This window comes from Mchenga conophoros, linkage group LG3 (assembly GCF_057382185.1).
Source record: "Mchenga conophoros isolate Kocher_MC1m ecotype Shallow Benthic linkage group LG3, M_conophoros_male_GT1.1, whole genome shotgun sequence".
NCBI classification, from domain to species: domain Eukaryota; kingdom Metazoa; phylum Chordata; class Actinopteri; order Cichliformes; family Cichlidae; genus Mchenga; species Mchenga conophoros.
In genome coordinates, this window is record NC_140528.1 from 50,568,091 (window position 1) to 50,590,649 (window position 22,559).

Consider the following 22,559-nt stretch of genomic DNA (forward strand, 5'->3'; position numbering starts at 1 on the left):
TTTCTTTCTCTCCCCCTCTCTCTCTCATTCATTCCCCCTGTCCTATTTATTAAAAAAAAAAAAAAAAAAAAAAAAAAATGACAAAGGATGAACTGAAGCTCTGCCATCACGTAATGTCGCATACTGCTGTTTCTGATGTCATTTAAGAAAAAAAAAAAAAAAAAAAAAAAAAAAAAGATTATTGTAATTCCCTGTTTACCAGCTTGGATAAATCATCTCTTTCTCGCCTCCAAGCTATAAAAAACGCAGCAGCCAGACTAATAACTCGCTCTAGCAAGCGAGCTCACATCACTCCTATTTTATGTTCTTTACATTGGCTCCCAATAGATTTTAGATTTAGAGAATGCTCGCCGTCTCCGCTCACAGACTCAGAGTTTGTTAGTTGCTCCCAGAACACGTCTGAAGACGAAAGGGGACAGAGCCTTTCAGTCTGTGGCACCAAGGCTGTGGAACAGTCTGCCTCTACAACTACTTTGGTTGACTCTGTGGAATCCTTTAAAAAACAGTTAAAAACGTTACTGTTTAAACAAGCTTTCTGTTGACCAATGCTTTTTACATTTTATATTTTTAATTTACATTTGAACTCTATATTGTGTATACTGTGCATTTTGCTATTTATTGTACTGTTTATTTTAATCTCTGTGTGCAGCGCTTTGTGACTACCTGTCTATGGTAGCGCTTAACAAATAAACTTTACTTACTTACTTACATGACACTGAAAACAAAATGTACAACAAAAAAAAGCATTTCAATTCATTGTGTATATTATGGTTTCTGTTTGTTTGCATGCATTCAGTTGAATTTGGAATTTTTCTTCCGTTGTTTTTTGTAATAATATACATACAACAGCAGGCAACCATGAAATATGACATTTGACAGTTTTTTTGTGAAGTCCAGCTGTGTGGAAGGCAAAGCAGGACCCATAGACCAAGGAGATTTACTGCTTTAGCTTGTAAACTCAACCCCCCCGAGTCAGACCTCAGTCATTAATAGATGTCTCATAACACACTTTGAATAACCCCCATTTTCATAATAAAACAAAAATGTATTTAAAAAGGAAAGAAAATGCAAATAAAAATTCAGGGGGGAAAGTATAAAAACAACAAAGTAAAATAAATACAAAACATGAAGTTGTTTTCAAATATCTTTATTTTCCAATTCATTGTAATAAACAATTTAGCCAACAGTCAAATTCAATTATGAGCACTAACCTGTGAACGAAACTGACACAAGTCTGTGTAAGAAAGTGACACTGATAATAAAACAGAAACAAAATGATGTTTCAGTTTAAAATATCAAACTTTCTTCTTCCCTGTGTCAGTGGGTCAAAGGTCAGAGGTGAGAATGTGGAGCTGAGTGAGGATTTGTCTCATCAACACTGAAGTGAGATATGTGACCCAGCTAGAGATATTTTGTATTGGATTTCTCACTTATATTTTAAAACGTCTTTTCCAAACACAAATCAAACTTTTTACAAACATGATGTACATACAAACACTACAGCAAATCTCTGTATGTACAAGATATATATATCTATCATTATACACTGTATAAATACGGACTTTCTTTTGTTAGCGCTAACAAAGGAAAGTTGATGCTAACATAATGTTTTCAAATAAATTTGATAGGGGTTATGGATCATTTTTAGTATAAAAAAAGATTTTTGTATCCTTAAAGTCATCTTCAACTTAATTCCAGAGCTTTGTGAAGTTATTGTGTCTTTGTGCCGTCTATGCCCATCTCCCACTTGAAATGAAGTTCCTGCTCATGCTGTACACTGTGGTGGAGCTCTGATGCCTCCCCCAGGCTCCGAATGGGATGATGATGATTGTAGCATTGTCCTCTGAGCCGTACTGCAACGCCTAGAAAAATATGAATCACATTATTTATGTCGGCAGACTTGGTGACTATTTGAATCTGAAAAGCCATATCAATTCAATGAAACACATTTTTACTCATTTTCTTTGTCTAATTTATAAAAAGTGGATGAAATAAAAATGAAAAACCTGCTGAGCGATGACATCAGCAGCCTCAGTGGGGTCTTGGCATTGGTTGATGCTGTCACAGATCTCCTGATCACTAAGGAGGAAGTTGATACCGTCTGTGGTCAAAGCCAGGAACGAGTCGTTGGCATGTTGGACCTGCAGGAAAAGACAGGTGAGCTTTCTGACATTTCAGCCGTAGAAAGTACCGTTACACTTGTGTATAAACCATGTGAAATACCGTGTAAAATATGGATGTGACATCACCAGTCCCGTTATGAAGTGTAAACTTGACATGGACATGGCTGTGACTCTAAAGCCAAGGTCACCATAGACTCAGGGCTGTTTTCCCACAGACTTTATGACCTGAAGTTGTGTAGCCATTGGTAGGGCAGGGCAATATGGCCAACAATATTTATCATGATATATTATTGAAAATTTGGGATAGCGCTATAACTGACGATATGGTTGACGCGAGACAAAATACTTTACAACTCCACAACTATATTAGTGCAAAAAAAAAAAAAAAACCCCATCAATGTATTTTCACTTAAACAAGCAGCTGTTTTTTTATGTGCATTAAAGTTATATAAAAATTTAACAGTGCAAATGCAAATTCCTTGCTGACAGTTTAACCAAAAGGCATTTTGGGCTGACATATCCTCAATATAACCACAAAACTTAATAATATCCACAAACTTAAAAGGAGGTTATATTTGGTGTGTATCTGATGGACGAAAGCCAAACCAGTTCCACACCACTGAAGCTGCAGCAATTCTGGTTCGTCCGTTTCATTCAACAATCCGCTTTCGCCCTTCTCATTCTCCGTTGCCGCCATGCTTTTCCGTCATGTGCATATGAAAATGAAGGCACTGCGCATGCATGTTTTACCTATATTTTATCGCGATATTTTATTTTCTTATCATTGGCTAACATTATACCGATATTACCGTGAACTATACGATGTGGCCCAGCCATAGTCATTGGGAAGGATTTGGGTAAAAAGACACTTCCGTGTTAACCTCACTTTTTAGACCTTGAAGCCACATCCATGTTTTTCTTTTTTAATTGTGTGGTATAACTCCTCCAGTGCAAGTAAAAGTATATAATTTTAAATAAATATTAAACTCACTTGAAAGTCAGAGGACTGAGGAAACAGTAGGAAAACTTACGGTGTGTCGTTGGGTATCTGGCTCTGCGATGACACCGCTAGCTTTCAGGTGGAAGTCTCCAATGCTTCGTGTCATGGCCAGCCTCCCGTTAACATTAGCCTGACCCACGCTGTTCCATGTCACGTAACCTCCAAACCTCTGGATCCTGAACAAAAAATGCACACCCAGGATTACCGTCTCTATTCTGAAAGTCTGGGCGCTCAAAGACCAGGATCAGCTGTGTGCAACTTTGTAAGGCTGTTGCTCTTTCCTACGTTTTTAGTAATTACTAGTTTCACAGTTAGTTAAACACTGAGTTGCACAAGATTTTTATTTTTACATATTATTTACAGCTACTAGCCACAAGGTGTATAGTAAACATTTACAGTGATAGCTATTTTTGTGGTTCAGCCTGCTTTATTTAAGTTATATGTCAATTGGGAACCATGAAGAACTGACCCAAGTGGCTCCAAAGTAGTAACAGTTGGAACAATTAAGGTCTTTAATAAGTTTATGTTTTTGCATTCTGCAGAATGAGAAACCAGACACCAAAGCGTTAACTAGCTTTGGATTAAGTTCAAGTGAAACAAGACTTGGTCTGCTGTTACATAATTCTAGCAGCTTATAGCTAAAGGTAAATCCAAACGTCCGTTCCTGCACATCTCATTTCGAGTACTGGATGAACCAGATCTAATTTCTGCAGGGATGTCCTGGAGCCCCAACTCTGTGCCAGCTGTAGGCTCTCCAACATGCTGCAGGGTGTATTTATACACAATGATTTGACCAGCTGCTTTTGGGAAACCTGAACCCTTCTGAACTCTTTTATCTGTACAAATCTCTTTGGACTATAAGTGGTTTTGACTGAATCCCCTTCAAATATTCCTGCATCTTATTAAAATCTAATTATAATATTCAACAGGTCAATATTACTTTAATTATTAATTTCTTTTTTGTGTTGATTCATACTATAATTTTAAGGTAGCAAGAACACAGTCATTTGATTGCCGCTAATAGTGCCCATAGTAATTGTAATAGCAGTACTGTACTGGTGGATGTAGAGAAAGTTTCATTAACCAGAGGGGCTAACATTTATTGTGGTAGTGGGGACCATGTACCGGTGTCTCTCGTCCTCGCAGTCAGGTGTGTGGTCTGTGGTGAGCTTGTTGGCTTTTCCATTCCTGCACAACATTGCCCGACTGTCACCAACACTACCGACCACCAGCTCTACGCCGTCACGTAGTAAAGCAACCGTTGCAGTGGTGCCAGCTGTCAGGAAAGAGGCTGGAGAGGACGAGATGCAGAAATTTTTGATTGTTATATTATAAAGTCCAAAATGCTTTACAGAAAGTTCTAAGCTTGAGTTTTTCTTTAAGCACTTTTTGTATTGGTTATTTAGACATATATAGACAGTACAATAGCCCTTCAATAACTCCAAACTTTATTCCCTGTACAGTGGGGCAAAAAAGTATTTAGTCAGCCACCGATTGTGCAAGTTCCCCCACCTAAAATGATGACAGAGGTCAGTAATTTGCACCAGAGGTACACTTCAACTGTGAGAGACAGAAAGTGAAAAAAAAAATCCATGAATTCACATGGTAGGATTTGTAAAGAATTTATTCGTAAATCATGGTGGAAAATAATTATTTGGTCAATAACAAAAATACAACTCAATACTTTGTAACATAACCTTTGTTGGCAATAACAGAGGTCAAACGTTTACTATAGGTCTTTACCAGGTTTGCACACACAGTAGCTGGTATTTTGGCCCATTCCTCCATGCAGATCTTCTCGAGAGCAGTGATGTTTTGGGGCTGTCGCTGAGCAACACGGACTTTCAACTCCCGCCACAGATTTTCTATGGGGTTGAGGTCTGGAGACTGGCTAGGCCACTCCAGGACTTTCAAATGCTTCTTACGGAGCCACTCCTTTGTTGCCCGGGCGGTGTGTTTTGGATCATTGTCATGTTGGAAGACCCAGCCTCGTTTCATCTTCAAAGTTCTCACTGATGGAAGGAGGTTTTGGCTCAAAATCTCACGATACATGGCCCCATTCATTCTGTCCTTAACACGGATCAGTCGTCCTGTCCCCTTGGCAGAAAAACAGCCCCATAGCATGATGTTTCCACCCCCATGCTTCACAGTAGGTATGGTGTTCTTGGGATGCAACTCAGTATTCTTCGTCCTCCAAACACGACGAGTTGAGTTTATACCAAAAAGTTCTACTTTAGTTTCATCTGACCACATGACATTCTCCCAATCCTCTGCTGTATCATCCATGTGCTCTCTGGCAAACTTCAGACGGGCCTGGACATGCACTGGCTTCAGCAGCGGAACACGTCTGGCACTGCGGGATTTGATTCCCTGCCGTTGTAGTGTGTTACTGATGGTGACCTTTGTTACTTTGGTCCCAGCTCTCTGCAGGCAGTGTTGGGAAGGTTACTTTTAAAATGTATTCCATTACAGAATACAGAATACATGCCCCAAAATGTATTCTGTAACCTATTCTGTTATGTTACTCAATGACAGTAACGTATTCTGAATACTTTGGATTACTTAATATATTGTGGCGAGTTCAGACAAGGAGGAGACGGAGGTATCGTTTGGTCTTGCTTCCCGTGAGCTAGCCAGGGAGCACAGCCGTTTATTACATTTGCAGAAGAACACACTGCCACTAGCTAACTGCTCAGCGCGGCAACCACAACACACATAGGGCGCCCTCTGGCCCCGGAAGGACACACCGTCACAGCGAGAGGGCGTCACCCGTCACCATGGCAACATACACAAAACATAACTGTACAAGCAGAACCCCGAACAGCCCTGACCCGCTACAATATTATCATGCTTTTTACAACAACGTGAATGTATTATTGCTGTGTGATTTATTACTATTACTGAAGGTCCGCGACTCCGAACTGTAGTAAAGGGACCTCTGACTAATGCTGGGCTCACACTGTGCGATTTTTGGCCCATTTTGAGCCGATTTTTGAGTCGTGCGATCGTTTTGGCGATCGGCCCGATTTTGGCCTTCATCGTGCGTCGTGCATCGTGTAGTATACGTGGGGTAACGAGAAGCGATTGACACCTCACGACCAGCTCCCGATCATCAATCGCTTGGTCGTGAGGGTGTCACCGCAGTTTGCCACACTGCGCACGCGCAAACACAAATGTCAGCGAAAAAGACGGCGTAGCACGGCAGTGCAGCGTGTGATCTGGACACAAGCGATGGAGGCACAACCTGTAGAACCATCCGAGCCCTTTCGATGTGGCCTCACAAAATTATCACGACCACAACAACCGTGAAAATAGTTGGATCGACACTCCTGCTCAATCACAGCTGCCTGACCAATGTTTTTCATTAGCAATTTAGCAAAGTTGATGGTGGTGGTGTGTCTGTGTGAGTGAAAGACGGAGAGGGAGAGCGAGCGACAGAATTTCTGTTATAACCTTCATTTTTATGGACGCACAGTGTGAGCACTCAGGTCGCATCAGAGCATCAGCAGTATAGTGTGAGACCCTGCATCGTGACCTATGAACTTCTAACCCCTGCGAGTCAATCGTACAGTTTGAGCAGGAGCTGAATCGCGCGACTGAAAAAAATCGCACAGTGTAAGCCCAGCATAATACGGCGGGGTCCCTGTCGGCTGGTAGCAGAAAAATAGCTCTACTTTGTTGTGTGGGTCAACTTTTCTTGCGACAGACAGAGAGAGGCGTTGAAAGGCTGCTCCAACGGAACTTGTTGTTTTCGGAGGAAAACACGAACACAGTGTACAGTCGAGTCTTAATAGCTTACTTACAACTGGGCTCGTCAGGCACTCTTCTTGGCTGAAGTGGTTATTATTATATTTACATGCTTCCAACTCCCGTTTTTCCTCGATGACAGCTCGTACCTTTCCACTCCCCTTTTTCTCCCTCCTAGCGCTCACAGACACATAACGTGTATGGCAGTCCATTCTCCCAGCAGCACGGACTACACTGAACATGATGCTACATTCTTTAGAGCTATGCTTGTAGCATTCTGCCTGTTAGCTTAGCACAACAACAACAACAACGAAATAACAACGAATCTCTCTCTGCGACTGTAGAGCGTCGCCCTGTAACCATGGCAACCGTAACGCTGCCGCCTGGAACAAAAGAGCGTAGCTGTCAAACAAACCCAAACAGTCCTGACCCGCGATAATATGAAACAGGAAAGTACCGCAGTGTATTCCATTTATTTCAACAAAGTAACTGTATTCTGAATACCACCTTTTTAAACGGTAACTGTAACGGAATACAGTTACTCATATTTTGTATTCTAAATACGTAACGGCGGTACATGTATTCCGTTACTCCCCAACACTGTCTGCAGGTCATTCACCAGGTCCCCCCGTGTGGTTCTGGGATCTTTGCTCACCGTTCTCATGATCATTTTGACCCCACGGGATGAGATCTTGCGTGGAGCCCCAGATCGTGGGAGATTATCAGTGGTCTTGTATGTCTTCCATTTTCTGATGATTGCTCCCACAGTTGATTTTTTCACACCAAGCTGCTTGCCTATTGTAGATTCACTCTTCCCAGTCTGCTGCAGGTCTACAATACTTTTCCTGGTGTCCTTCGAAAGCTCTTTGGTCTTGGCCATGGCGGAGTTTGGAGTCTGACTGTTTGAGGCTGTGGACAGGTGTCTTTTATACAGATGATGAGTTCAAACAGGTGCCATTCATACAGGTAACGAGTGGGGGACAGAAAAGCTTCTTACAGAAGACGTTACAGGTCTGTGAGAGCCAGAGATTTTCCATGTTTGAGGTGACCAAATACTTATTTTCCACCCTAATTTACGAATAAATTCTTTACAAATCCTACCATGTGGATTCATGGATTTTTTTTTCACATTCTGTCTCTCACAGTTGAAGTGTACCTCTGGTGCAAATTACTGACCTCTGTCATCATTTTAAGTGGGGGAACTTGCACAATCGGTGGCTGACTAAATACTTTTTTGCCCCACTGTATATGTTAATTTGATGTGATTTTAAACCAACGCATTGCGTTATTATCTACACAAGTGTCAAAACTATAAAGATTAAAATGCTTTTCTATTCATTTAAGATAAAAGTTGTGATCAAAACATTAAAAATTAAAAATACACTTCAAGATTATCTTCTTGTCCACCTCTGGACTGTTTTCAGCTACTGATTACTTGCAATGGTGGACTGTGTCACAGCATCTTACAACTAAATGGAGACAAAACTGGCAAATAAGGTAAGTGGTGAGTGAACATTGTGTTGGGGCTCAAAAAGTGTATTTAGTACACTGTGAGTCAACGCATTCCAGCACACTCTAGCTTTCATGTGTTTTACTCTGATTATCATTCCCTAAGTGTTTCCACACAGGCAAAGACTAGCATGACTAGCATGTCAGGGATTTGTAGCGACAATGTGTAAAACTTGAGACATTGTTATTCAATTAAAGCAGCTACCAATGAGAGTAATGGATGCTGCTGATAAACACATGACATATGAGCAGTGTTGGGGAGTAACGGAATACATGTACCGCCGTTACGTATTTAAAATACAAAATATGAGTAACTGTATTCCGTTACAGTTACCGTTTAAAAAGGTGGTATTCAGAATACAGTTACTTTGTTGAAATAAATGGATTACACTGCGGTACTTTCCTGTTTCATATTGTCGCGGGTCAGGACTGTTTGGGTTTTGTTTGACAGCTACGCTCTTTTGTTCCAGGCGGCAGCGTTACGGTTGCCATGGTTACAGGGCGACGCTCTCTCTCTCTCTCTCTCTCTGCGACTGTGTGTTTCCTGGGTGAGAGAGCGCCTTTTCCTTGTTGTTGTTGTTGTGCTAAGCTAACAGGCAGAATGCTACAAGCATAGCTCTAAAGAATGTAGCATCATGGGCAGTGTAGTCCGTGTTGCAGGGAGAATGGACTGCCATACACGTTATGTGTCTGTGAGCAAGAGGAGGGAGAAAAAGGGGAGTGGAAAGGTACGAGTTGTCATCGAGCAAAAACGGGAGCTGGAAGCATGTAAATATAATAATAACCACTTCAGCCAAGAAGAGTGCCTGACGAGCCCAGTTGTAAGTAAGCTATTAAGACTCAACTGTACACCGTGTTCGTGTTTTCCTCCGAAAACAATAAGTTCCGTTGGAGCAGCCTTTCAACGCCTCTCTCTGTCTCTCACAAGAAAAGTTGACCCACACAACAAAGTAAAGCTATTTTTCGGCTACGAGCTGACAGGGACCCCGCCGTATTAGCCAGAGGTCCCTTTACTACAGTTCGGAGTCGCGGACCTTCAGTAATAGTAATAAATCACACAGCAACAGTACATTCACGTTGTTGTAAAAAGCATGATAATATATTAAGTAATCCAAAGTATTCAGAATACGTTACTGTCATTGAGTAACGTAACGGAATACGTTACAGAATACATTTTGGGGCATGTATTCTGTATTCTGTAATGGAATACATTTTAAAAGTAACCTTCCCAACACTGCATATGAGAAGATGGCAAAGATATGGTTACCTATGCAACTGGAGCCTGGAAAGTCCACTAGTGACCAACCATCAGTCGCTAAATCTGTTTATATGTGGTTTGGGCTTCACCCTTGGAGGTGCACAAGTTCACAGTACAGAAGCCAGGAAATATAAAAATGAGGGACATGTTCCTGGTCAGAGAAGAAGATGACCTTGAAGGTGGGATCCAAATTTAAACCAGTTATGGGTTTAGGTTTATTTGTTGGCTAAGTCACTTTACAGCTGCACCATGTCACCTCCAGATTTATCCACTATGCTAACTTCAACTTTTCATTGAAAAGTCCATTACTCTCACTGAATAACCATAATGAACTCTTTATTACTATTTACTTTCAGAGCATCACAATTAAAATTCAGTTGTCCAATACTAACCCTTTTTTAAATCACTTTGATTCACTCTTTATCAGCAAAGTCACAGTTCTCTATTTAGTTTTTTGTTTTATGTCTTAGAAACTACAAGACATAGTTGGTGTTAACATATTGTGTAACTTCCTTTAGGTATCTTAAAGATTTCACAAATACAACAAGTCACATTGTGCCTGCTGATAAGACCTGACAAACTCGAAACGTGAATCACTTTTTACCATGTTGGCTTCCAGCACTTTAATCTTTACGGCTTCAGAGAAATGACTTGTGTCTCACCATTGTTGAAGTAGCTGAGATGTGTGTGTAGAGCCTTGTCAGCATCTAAAAAGGCTTTCTTTAAAACTTTCTCCAGATCATCATCCTGTTCCAAAGCATCTCTGCACCAAAAAAATGAGTTTAGGTTTTTTGTTTGTCTGTTTTTGTGAAGTGCAGTCATTAATGACTACACAGCTTGTCCAGTATTCAGTTGTTTATGTTCTCATATTTAAAGGCAGTATGCTCAACCTGATAAATTTCTCCATGAAGGTGTAGCAGTAGTCTGCAGCATGCGGGCCACCATGGCCGTCGAACACAGCGAAGTACAGTAGGTTGTCATGAATACGGCCGATGCGGAGACGGTCCTCGTTCTGATTCCTAAGACCGAGAACAGACGTACTGCCGACCCGAGACAGACTGACCTGAGAGGTGGAGGAAGACAACCTTTGGTTGATAAACTGAACTGACTGATTAGCCATTTCATTCATGTGTCCCAACCATGGGGGGATATGTAACATGTTAGGTTAAAATCTTTTTGAACCTGTGACCATGCCCTTAAAATAGCCACTGAAAACAGTCATTGTATACTTCAATACTTAACTATTTGTGCATTTCTGAATATATCTATTCAACCTATGCTCTTTACTTTACTTTAATAGGTACACGGTGCCAGTACCCAACTAAACTCAAGTTCGCCTGCAGAAGTACTTCAGGTCTTCATGGCTTAGATTAAACAAGGTGCTGGAAATATTTCTCAGAGATTTTGGTTCATACTGACATGTTAGCATCAGTTTGAACTTTAGCCTAAAGCCTTTAGCCTGCCATGTGACTGACTGATAGATACTTGCATTTGCAGCTGTACCTGATAAAGTGGCAGGTGAGTGTATTTATTATTCTTTTATCCATCCACTGCTCTTTCCTACCTGTGGGATGGGTCTTCCATATCTGATACTGGAGGGCAGTAGTATTGGTTCTTCTATCCTGTTGTCCCAAATACCAAATGAGTCCCAGGTCACTGGACGGACGCTGATGTCACCGTCCAATCCGACTGATCCACTTCCCTGCCGCACGCCCACCATCCCAAACAATGCCCCGCCCACCTACAGGACGATCATCCAGGACAAGGTTAGACTACTGTTGTAGCTTGTTTGTGTAAAATCTGATCAGGGATTTATTTTTCTTATCATAAGATCGTGAGAATTGTGTTGTTTCAAAGAAGACGTTGCATGGTTACTTTACTCACCAGCAACTAATCCATTTTCCAAAATAGTCATAAAATTTATGTCTAATGACAAAAAAATGATCTTTTTGTTAACACTATTGACAAAATATTTAAGCAATCTGTCTTTTCACGTCACACTATGTCTAAAATAAATAAATCACATTCCTGGTGCTTCAAATGAGATTGAAGTGTTAATAGTAAATAGAAAACTCTGGATTTGTAATCATGCAAAAAACAAACAAACCCAATCTGAACAAATAATTAAATTCTGTTCCAATTTTCTGAAAGTAGGATTACATGATTTTATAATTTTGAAACAGAACATCACATGTAAGTCTCAGATTCACCTGTCCAGAGGCCGTGGAGGTTTCTGGTGAGGATCGTATGGAGAGGAAGGTTTGTCTGGAGATTGTGGAGCGACCACAACGCAGCATATTGAACAGCACTGCAGATGACATGACTGATTGCCTTTAACAGCTGTGGAGATTTTACAAAGGAGGAACGACCTCGCCAGGTGATGGACTTCTAAAAAGAAAGAAGAAAAATCATGTTAACAAGGCTGAGACTTGGTGCAGTAAATAAATTCACATTCTTCCATCCTCATGTTTCTAAGTGAACAGTATATGCACAATTTTCTTTCTTAGAAACTTGTGGAATTGTTAATGTTAACCTTCAAACCCAGTGTTACGATCATGCTTGTGGTTTTGTTGAGTTACGATTTGGATTCTTGTAATTTTTTTTTTTGTGATTTGATTTCTTAATTTTTCTTATGGTAACAACTTTTTGTAATTAGAAAAGTTGTGCAGAAAAAAGTATAGCATACTTTTTTAAAAAAAAAAAAATAACATTACTGGTTTTTCCATCCAGTTGTCCAGATGTTAATAAAACCTATATTCCTATAAGTTTGCAGGATGTGATTCACAACAATGTGACAAGAAGAACATAAATCAGGTATAATCATATCAGATAAATGCACATTATACTTTCTGAGAATCAGTTTTGAGTTTGTTGGGGTAGTTTCTAGGATGAGACCTTATTAGACTGAGAAGTGGTCAGATGTTGGCTCCAGTTGGAGTTTAATCTTTCAATTGTACGTAAATGACATTAACAAGGATTATGTTTCTCATTCTCTCTCTCTACTTTTCCATCCCTCATCATCTCTCTATATATGAGTATGTCCACAAATAGCCTCACGCCTCCTGCTGTGTTTTCTTAGCACATGATCCCCTATCTATTACAAGTATGGCATGGGCATGAGCTCTGAAAGTACAGAGAGTGTTACTTCTTTGGAAAGGAGTTTCCTTCCAAAGAGACACTTTTTTAAAGATAAGTAGCCTATATTAGCTATAATTTAAATAATCGGAGAGACAGGTAGACTACTGAAGTTGCAACCTTTCCCCTATTTACCTTTGACATAATTTACATCTTGCCAGTAGTCAGTATGAACCTGTCAATATCTTTGGATTAAATTTCACTCTGCAGCTCTGGGGCATGCTTAAGTAAAGCTGCCTTAACTCTGCACTTCAAAACAGTGTGGGCACAAATAAACACATATTGTTGACAAAACACGGCGATGCCTGCTTCACAGATGAGTAAATTCAGAGGTCACATGCACTGACACACATAAAAGTAACAGTTGTAGGTCAGTTATTAGAATTTCGACCTGAATTTATTCAAAACCTAGCATTTTATTTATGAGATGAAAAAATAGCATATAAAAAAATTTAATGAGGAAAATTTAATAGACAAAAATTACAGAAATATAATTTTAAGTTATTCTATATGCTAAAAATATTTTTGCAAATACATCACACGTCTTGACATATCACAGAACATAACCTAAAAGAGTATAGCATGTTTAAATGAATATGACATAACTATGCAGGACTAGCAACTTTAAAAGTAAAGCAAAAACTGAACTGCAGCTGCACAAAACCACCTTCTTCCTGTTTCTTGTACTTCTGTTATTGATCTTCCCACCTTGTGCCGCCTCTGTAGCAGCAGGTGTCCAGAGTCCCAGCAGCTGCCTGGAGCCTTCAGCCGCTCTTGCGCTGTTGCTGTCAAAGCTCAGGGGCTCGGCTGGAGGGTATTTAAACTGAGCCGCACCCATCCAATGAAAACGTGAGATGTCCTGACGTCACAGTTGAATCACATGTGGAGGTTGTGACTATTTTGGGCGCCAAGCCAGTTGAAACACTGTGTGTTAGGCAGGTCTTTGTATGCTTGTTTTTACAAATAGTTAAAAAACAACAACAACAACAACAACAACTACAGCTCCAGTCCTAAAAGTTAGAGCAATTCAAAATGATTTAGAGAACACAAAAAATAAAGCAGGTGTAAAATTAATAACACTAACAACAACAACAACAATATGAGTAACAAGAAGAAGAAGAACCAAACTCTGCAGATGTGTACATGATGGGTTGCTATGAAGGTTCTCATCTATATTAGATATTGTGACATCATCATGTTGCCTAGCATCTATCAATTAACAGCTTAAAATGGTGCATTTGTAACTTTTTTGCATTTACAGTATATGCTGTTGTAATTTGTTGCTAAATAAAGACATTTTTTGGATGGATGTAAGAAATAATATAATAAAACTACAAACACAATCACTTGGAGCCACACATACATCAGCTTTTCCTCCTTTATTTCCTCTTTTGCTCTGCCTTTTATCCTACTCTGGTGTGAATTTGGCAGATTGTCACCAACTGTGGGACGTCCTCCAGAGGGTTAAGCTCCTGCTGGCTCCTTACTCACACACCTGCTTCTCATTCACTTGTCATTCATCTATGATAAGAAGACAGTCTGTTCACCCAATTGACATTTCATTTTCAGATCAAAAAAGACGTCCAAGCATGGCGCAGTTTAAAAAGCGGTTTAAGGATATGGTTTTTACAGGGTACAGGGAAAAGGTAGAGATTTGATAGGGTGTTCTTGTCTAATATTTTCATGTGTGTGCGCATGCACGGGTTTGTTGGTATGGGTATATATGTATGTGTATATGTATGTATGTATATATATATACAGACATATACAGCACAACTGTAAACTGCAGTAGCAAAGCAAACATTAGCAAACAAGGCATAGGGACAGCAAAGAAAAGACACAAAAACACAAAGTTAAAACCAATTATTGCCTCTTCCAGGAGATAACTCTGGATGAGAAGATTTTCCAAGCGTCAACAGTCGTGGGTCGAGCTTTATTTAATTTTGCTGTGGTATGTTCAAAACCAATAACACGGATAAGACATCGTCTCCAGAATGATTCCATACAAATGTCAGGACAGAACCATTGCTTTGTAATAGTCTTCTTTGCGGATGTAAATCCAGCGAACAACATTTTGCATTGCATTTGTTTTAAGGAGATTTCAGAGGTATCATTAAGGAGACAAAGACCAGGATTGGGAACATAGAAAACTTCCAGTACCTCAGATAACACAGAGTTCACAAAGACCCAAAAATCGGATACCACAGGACAGTCCCAAAACATGTGCAAAAACGTGCCAGGTGATGAATCATTGCAGATGTGACAGTAATACGTAGCCTGTAGTTTCATCTGGAACCTCCTATAGGGCGTAATGTATGTTCTGTGTATGGTTTTGAAATGAATTAATTGATGCGCCAGGTTCTTAGAAGTCAAACTCAGATTAGACCACACTGTATCCCAGTCTATATTAACCTGTAGTTCTCCCAGTTCCCTGACCCAAATAGATTCAATGGGCAGGGACTTCATACCATGTTCAGCTAATTTGTTGTAGATTTTGGAAACAGAGGGTCTGCCAGATTTAGGCAGGATCCAGTCCAACATGGGATGAGAGGGAAGAGGAGAGTCCCAGGGGACACCGTATGCTTTTAAAGCTGATCTGAGCTGCAGATATACAAAGTAAGAAGATGCAGGAAGAGAAAAACGTGTCCTTAAGTCCTGAAATGAGCAAAGGCCTTGGGCGTTGAATAGATCATCAAAAAGGTTTATCCCGAGTGAGAACCAAGAGGGTTGAACAAATGGTCGGCTGCCACATAGTAATTTTAAATTATGCCAGAGTGGTGAGCTTTTACAAAATTTAACTGGAGCACCCAGCCGCCGTTCTATCTTCCTCCATACCTGTATAGAGTTGGCAATAATAGGTCCAAATTCGTTGTTGTTGTAGAGCGTATTGGCGGGAACATTAGCAAACAGAAGATCTTGTAGTCTATGCGGTGCTGCCTTGGCGGATTCGATCATTTTCCACGCAGTAGTAGTCTCTGGGTTGACCCACGTACTAAGCGCCCTGATTTGGAATGACCAGTAATAAAACTCAAAGTTTGGTACTGCCAGGCCACCAAACAATTTGGGCCGCTGCAATGTTGACAAACGTATCCTAGGCCTTTTGCCATTCCAAATAAATTTAGACACCGCAGAGTGTATGTCTTTAAAATAAGTTAGAGGAGGAGAGAGTGGCAACATAAAAAAAAAGGAAATTAAGCCGTGGCAGTATGTTCATCTTTACTGTGTTGATTCTACCCTGAAGCGAAGTTTTTAAATTGTCCCATCTTTGAAAGTCGGATTTGATCTTATTTAGCATAGTAGTAAAATTCTCCTTGATTATCTTTGGAATACTATTATGAATTGAAATGCCCAGATAAGTAAAAGTGCTTTTGATCTGAACACAACCGGGTAAGGAAACTTTCGTAGCTTTATCGTTCAAAGGCATCAAAGCAGATTTCGACCAGTTTATTTTGTAGCCAGATAGAGAGCTGAAATGGTCAAAGTTTTTAATCAATGGATGGATGGACGTCTCATAGTTGTCCAAAAACAGAATAATATCATCCGCATATAGAGATATGATATGATTATGACCACCAATTCTTATGGGAGAAATCGTGGACTGTCTAATGGCTTGTGCTAAGGGCTCTAGAGAGAGGCAGAACAGGAGAGGAGAGAGAGGGCAACCCTGCCTCGTTGGTAATCAACATCTTAAAGACAGTTGAAGAGGGTATGGTGAAATTGACTAGATATGGTAATGTACATTGATCAGGCATAATGCAATGGCAGGTGAACTGAATAATACTGATCTGGGAACACCTGGCACCAGGATGCACTTTGGTCTGCAAATCCTTGAGGCCTACCATCCATGTATGCCTGCAAAATAAGCATTGTTGCAGACCATGTACATCCCTTAATGGAAATGGTATTCCCTGATGGCTCTCATACAGCAGGATAATGCACTCTGCCACATAACGGAAATGGCTCAGGTTAGAGCACAACAAGAAGTTTGAGGTTTTGACTAGGTTTCCAAATTCCCCAGATCTGAATCTATCTGTAGGATGTACTAGACAAGTGAGTCTGATCCATGGAGGCTCCAATTCGCAACTTGCAGGATCAGTTGCTACCACCTTGATACCAGATGCCACAGCACACCTTCAGGGGTCTAGTGGAGTAGGTGAATTGACAGGTGAGGGCGGTTCTGGCAGCAAGGGGATCAACATAATATTTGACAAGTGGTCATGTTTTGTGGCAGTTGTTTCTGGACTCTATTTGTTTAACTGTTAGTATGCAATTTTAACCCTAAAGCTTGAACTCAACCAGTTTCAACTAGCCAGCCAGTCGGGAGTCTCCAGTGCTACTGAGCTCTTGACTGTTTTTGTTTTGTTTTGTTTTGGGGGGTCCCTTGGAAATAAAGCTGGTGGAGATGAGCTTAAATTTACACCTCAGGATGACAACATGAGGCACATCATCTGTGTGTTGCTCTGCAAGTTGCGTTTTTCTGCTTCTTTCAAAAGAGTTCGGATGACTGTGGAAACTTAAATGTCTCTTTTAGACTCTATTTTATATAGTGCTGTCTGTCCACTTTTACCCTGGAAACGCAGTAAGCATCGATGGATCACAATCACATAGTGATCCATCAAAATTGGTTTTACAGTTTCAACTATAAAAACCTGAGATGTTAAATCTTAGTCTCTCTGAGGCTATAGTAGTAGAGTTGTTTTTTGTTTTTAATCTTTTTCTATTTCAGTATGACACAATAGTTGTAATTCTTTGCCATGAATGTATTTTGAATAGAAAAGTCTGCATAATTTATGTCATTTGCTCTTCACATTACAGAAACAAAGATTCTCTATGGAACTTGACTGTATGCTGAAGTGGCAGCCCTCAAGGACTGGAGTTTGAGACCCCAGGCACAGTTTGTCCCTTTTTAATACATAATTTATTATAAATAATTATAAAGAAGGAATCTTATAATCATTTTTAAACTGCAACACTCAAATCTATTATCTAAAACTAATATATTAAGTTATTTTATGTTTGCATGTCCACTGTTTGGTACACTTGTTCCTTACTCAAGCAGATGTTGGGGCCAGTGAGGGAAGGAAGAGACAAAGATAAAGTTAAAGTATGCTTCAACATGACTAAAGGCTAAATGGCTCTATCTAGTGCGGAAAAGAAGCTAGTGTCAAGAGTTTGTTGGCATTAATCTAAATAAAATCCATCTCATCAATTAGACAAATTTTCTTCAGGACACACAGTTCTCATGCCTTTCCTCTTAGAGGTCCTGGCATTTCATATGTACTGGGTCCCATTACTCATGAGCTCATGGCAGTATAGCTGTATGGAAGGTGGCAGCGTGCCTAATGCTGATGTTGCAGCTGTGAACCATTTCATCTGAGTTACTGGTTAGCAATGATTTTATTTACTATTGTAGCCCTTCGTAATAAAGCTTGTGATTTATTTGACAACATTCACAAAGTAATTCATAACTTAAAACGGCAGTTCATAATAATACTCAATTTATTTGCAATCCACAGCTTTAAAAATTATGTAGTATGTGAAATGTAATGATTACCTTAAGGATATTTGTCATTAAAGAACAATGAACAATCAAATGGGCTACAATTCATTATGAAACAAATATTTGCTTCCCTTGCAGTTAATGTGAAAGACATGACATGCTGAGGCTCCACTTTCACCTGCAAGCATAATAGTCACTTAACCATATGAGCCTACAAAATAATATGCCGTTACAATGTAACAGTGCACCTCTGCAGTGTAATTACAATATAAGAAATGGGGATGGTGTCATTTCATTTTTGAACGTTGTTCAGTGGAAAAACTGTCAGCTTTACTTTAACTCTGTTCTCTTCACACAGACAGACCAGTACAGCATACTTGTCACTAGAGATGCTGCAGTAATCGGACTCATGCTCCACTCGTGAACCCTAACCTCTGGAAACATTCAAATTCCAGCTAATTCACTTTAAATTTTTAAACTTTGGCCTGAACAAGATGCAGTCTTAACATATTTCATCACTGAATGAGACCTGATTAAATAAAATGACCAAATGTTGATGCTAAATGTGATTTCAGACTGACTTGTCTTTCTCTAAAGCAACACCAATAGAAACCAAAAAGAAATACCTCCAACTTTGACACCAGCTTCTACAAGGGCTCTACAAAGCTATTTAATGTGCTGAGGTTTCTGCAAATTAACACCTTTTGTGTATCCCAGTGGAAGCTCTGAGTCAGAGGGCAGCGTGACACTGAAAGCTGTGACCAAGACTGATCAAGGATTCTACATGTGCCACCACCCAATAGCAGGACGGACTAATGACCTCTGGATTACTGTTAAAAGTACTGAAAAGCACACCGGTGCAATCCCACTGACACGGCAGAATTCACAGCTCAACCTGAAAATGAGTCTTAAAGGGAGTGATGAAAGCATGATGCCATCAAGTCAACTGCTTGCTGATGGGCAGTGGCAACAAATATTGTGTGTGTGTGTGAGTGTGTGAGAGACCCTTATGCTGATGCGCCTGCCTTGTAGGAAAGTCAAACTGCACAGTAATTTTTACTCTACTTTATTTCTTATGTCTGGTATTTGCCTCGCAGCAAATCCCCAAAGGAAAACATTTCACTTTCCCAGACAACTTAACCTGGTTTAAACATGTAATAGTGGATATGGTAACATTGCTGTTCTGGCACTTCTCAATATTCAGCTGCCTCCCCAGAGAATCAAAACCTGAGGTCACACCCAGTCCATCTCCAAAACAATGAAGGTACGTACTACAAGAAAAGGCTTTTGTGTTTCTGTTCATGGAGTGGAACTTTAGAACAGTCTGAATATGGAATTAAAGCAATGTCCAAACATAAAACTGTTCAAAAAGAGTTATAAAAATATGATCTTCTTGAACTATAAAGAAAAGGAAAATATTTAAATTAAGTGAATGTCTCTATTTAAAAAACAAACAAAAAATTCATGATGTGATTATATAGTATATCAGAAATCTGTTCACTACTTTTTATTACAAATTATATCAGTAAGGAAGCTGACTAAATATTAACTGATAATTTATGGCAAAGGGGTGGGATTAAATAAGTGTATACTTCTTCCCACTCCCTTTCAACGTGTAAATTAATCCGAATGTTTTTTTTGTATGTAATTTGTATAGTATTTTTTTCTCTCTTATTTTCTTTTCTAAATGTACTTGTATATTGTTCACATGTTGAAATAAATTATCAATCAATCAATCATACATACATATATAGTGTAAATGTACCCGGTAGCATATGTAATGCACAATGCAAAATCATTTTAGATGGATTTTACTTTTCAAAATATTAAATATTTCTTTTACGTCAGCATTTTAAAGGGGCTTTCAAGACTAAAACTACAACACTTTGAACAATAAGTCAATAGATGAGATAATCAGGAGTACTCCATCAATAAGTAGCTCCAAAGTCAACATTACAGAAGCACTGATGTCCTCTTTACTGAGAGGATGTAGTACTCATTGCAAAATGCACCAGTGGGATCAGTTTGAGCATTTTTTTAAAGGGACCAACACTAAAAATCCCAATAATGCAGAATTTTAAGTGGGGGTGGGGAGCACACACTAAAAAATCCACTTCACAAGTGATTAACATATATTTCACCAGCAGGGGGTAATGAAGCGACAGTGCTCTTCAATACTTCTAAACTGTAAGGGAATTTGAGTTGAGACTGTTTAATCATACACAGGTAAAACTAACATTTTCTTTTCATGCACACAACGAACTAAAGACAATCACATCTCAATGATAACGGAAGACTTCAACTGCAATTCATAAGACATTAACAACCCAAGAGTGTTTCTTGAATGCCATGTCAACAATTTGGTTGTCAGTGCATAATTTGCATGTTTTCTGAGTGTTTTTGGAGCTAACACTAGCCAGCTTGGTAAACCAGTAACCAGTGCAGCCAAATACATTAACCAAATACATTAACATAATGAGTGCCAAGTATGAAACGCATAAAACACAGTTTTATTGACCAAACTGGTCTGTTAGTAAAATTAACTGTATTTTTATTTTTCCAATAAAGAGCAAGCTTATTGGCACTGAAGACATAAAAGCAGTAAAATAAAGAGCTGCATTTAAATAATAGCTTTTGTAAATATATTCTGGTGTTCCTGAACTCTAGGAAATATTCAAACATTTTAGAAATGTCATGACACAACTGTTTGGAAGTTAAACACTAAAGACTTTAATTGTTTATTCATCACATTATGGTCACAGAGACCTGTCTCTAACAATGACCACAAACTTGCTCAGGGTCAGCTTGTTCTATGTAAAGATAGTTACTGTTGGCTGCCAGCTGTCTGGCAATCAAGAGTCAGTGGAAAATAAGGAGGCTGCTAAGGTCACCATAATCTATCAAGTAGATATGTTGCAGCAGGCCATGAATAAATACATAGAAAGACAACAGAGGAAACAATTGGTACTGTGGCTTGCTTAGCTAGCATGTAAACTCTTTAGTTGAATGAAGAAAGAAGAAAAGTCTCAAGGTCCAGCTTCACTTCCATTCTGTGGTGACAGGTTGGACATGAACACAGGACACACCACAGATTGTCCCAATCAAATGGATCTTTATCTTACGATAACAAACACCTTTAGATGACTTATATTCTCCACACCATTTCTAGTTGTACAAAACTGTATTTATATACAAATTTATGTGGACACATGGAAAGTAATTTACTAGAAATGTGATCAGAAGTCTGCATGTTTGTTACATCTTTGTAATGATGTTCAAAAAGGCATAATTGGTTTTAGTATTTTTTGTGTTAAGGTTTTAGTATTTCAAGGGTAAATCTGAAACTTTATAATTGCAGACTGCACTATGTGTTTATCACTGTAAAGTGTTTTGGCCCTTGTCGCTGCTTATCCAAAAACCAGCCTGCCAAAGAAACCAGCTCCAACTTTGACACCAGGGTCTACAAGGGTTATAAAAGTTTAGCTTTATGTTCTGAAGTTTTCTGAGATTTGAAAAAGTACACAAACCCTACGTGTATCTAAACCTGCCATCAAAAGCACTGTTACTCTGAAAGCAGTGACCAATTTGTATTATTGTTAAAGGTATTAGAAAACACATAGGAGAGAAAGAAGTAAAACAGCAGTTGAGTTTTATTAACCTTCATGTCTTCACAGCTCCATCTGAAAACAAGAAGAAAGGAAAAAGCCATGGTGCTATAATGGCATCATAAATCAGTCCAGTCGCCAGCTTCTAACCTCTGATTTTCTCTTCATATTCACTGACTTTCCAATAATGTCTCCTGCCACACCAGAGGAGACAAGACTTTAGACCATGTTTATCCCAACTTGGCTGGAGCTTACAAAGCCACACCCCTCCCCCACATTGGACAATCGGACCATCTCTCCCTGTTCCTCACACCTCGGTATTCTCCACTCATCCAATGTGTGAAACCTGCTGTGAGGACAATTAAAGTGTGGCCAGAGGGGACAGACGCAGTGCTCCAGGACAGATTTAAAAACACAGACTGGAATATGTTCACTCACACAGACCTGGATGTTCGTCTCCTCCTGAAGGCCCGCAACACCGCCTTTAGGTCAGGAGATGCACACGCCTACAGCACAGCCAGGGCTAATCTAAAGAAGGGCATCAAAAAAGCCAAACACCATTACAAAAAGAAGGTAGAAGAACACTTCTCCAACTCCAACCCCCGACGCATGTGGCAAGGACTCCAGACCATTACAGACTACAGGACCACCAAAGCCTCCCCCGCATCCTCTGATGTCTCCT

General features: G+C 39.6%; 1 protein-coding gene across 2 annotated transcripts; it reads right to left on the minus strand.

The window, feature by feature from the left end:
- Positions 1–1,137: 1,137 nt before the first annotated feature.
- Positions 1,138–13,559, minus strand: ppm1ka (protein phosphatase, Mg2+/Mn2+ dependent 1Ka). 2 transcript variants are annotated; one of them, XM_085262834.1, is made up of 9 exons: positions 13,481–13,559; positions 11,848–12,025; positions 11,202–11,378; positions 10,528–10,700; positions 10,300–10,400; positions 4,249–4,414; positions 3,155–3,299; positions 2,007–2,141; positions 1,138–1,862 (listed from the first exon to the last, which is right to left on the minus strand). In XM_085262834.1, exons 2-9 carry the CDS (start codon positions 11,956–11,958, stop codon positions 1,731–1,733), a joined length of 1,140 nt encoding a protein of 379 aa, XP_085118960.1. In that variant the 5' UTR covers positions 11,959–12,025; positions 13,481–13,559; the 3' UTR covers positions 1,138–1,730. The 2 variants fall into 2 exon arrangements, with proteins under 2 accessions (XP_085118960.1, XP_085118969.1); XM_085262843.1 differs by having other exon boundaries at positions 13,440–13,557.
- Positions 13,560–22,559: the final 9,000 nt, after the last annotated feature.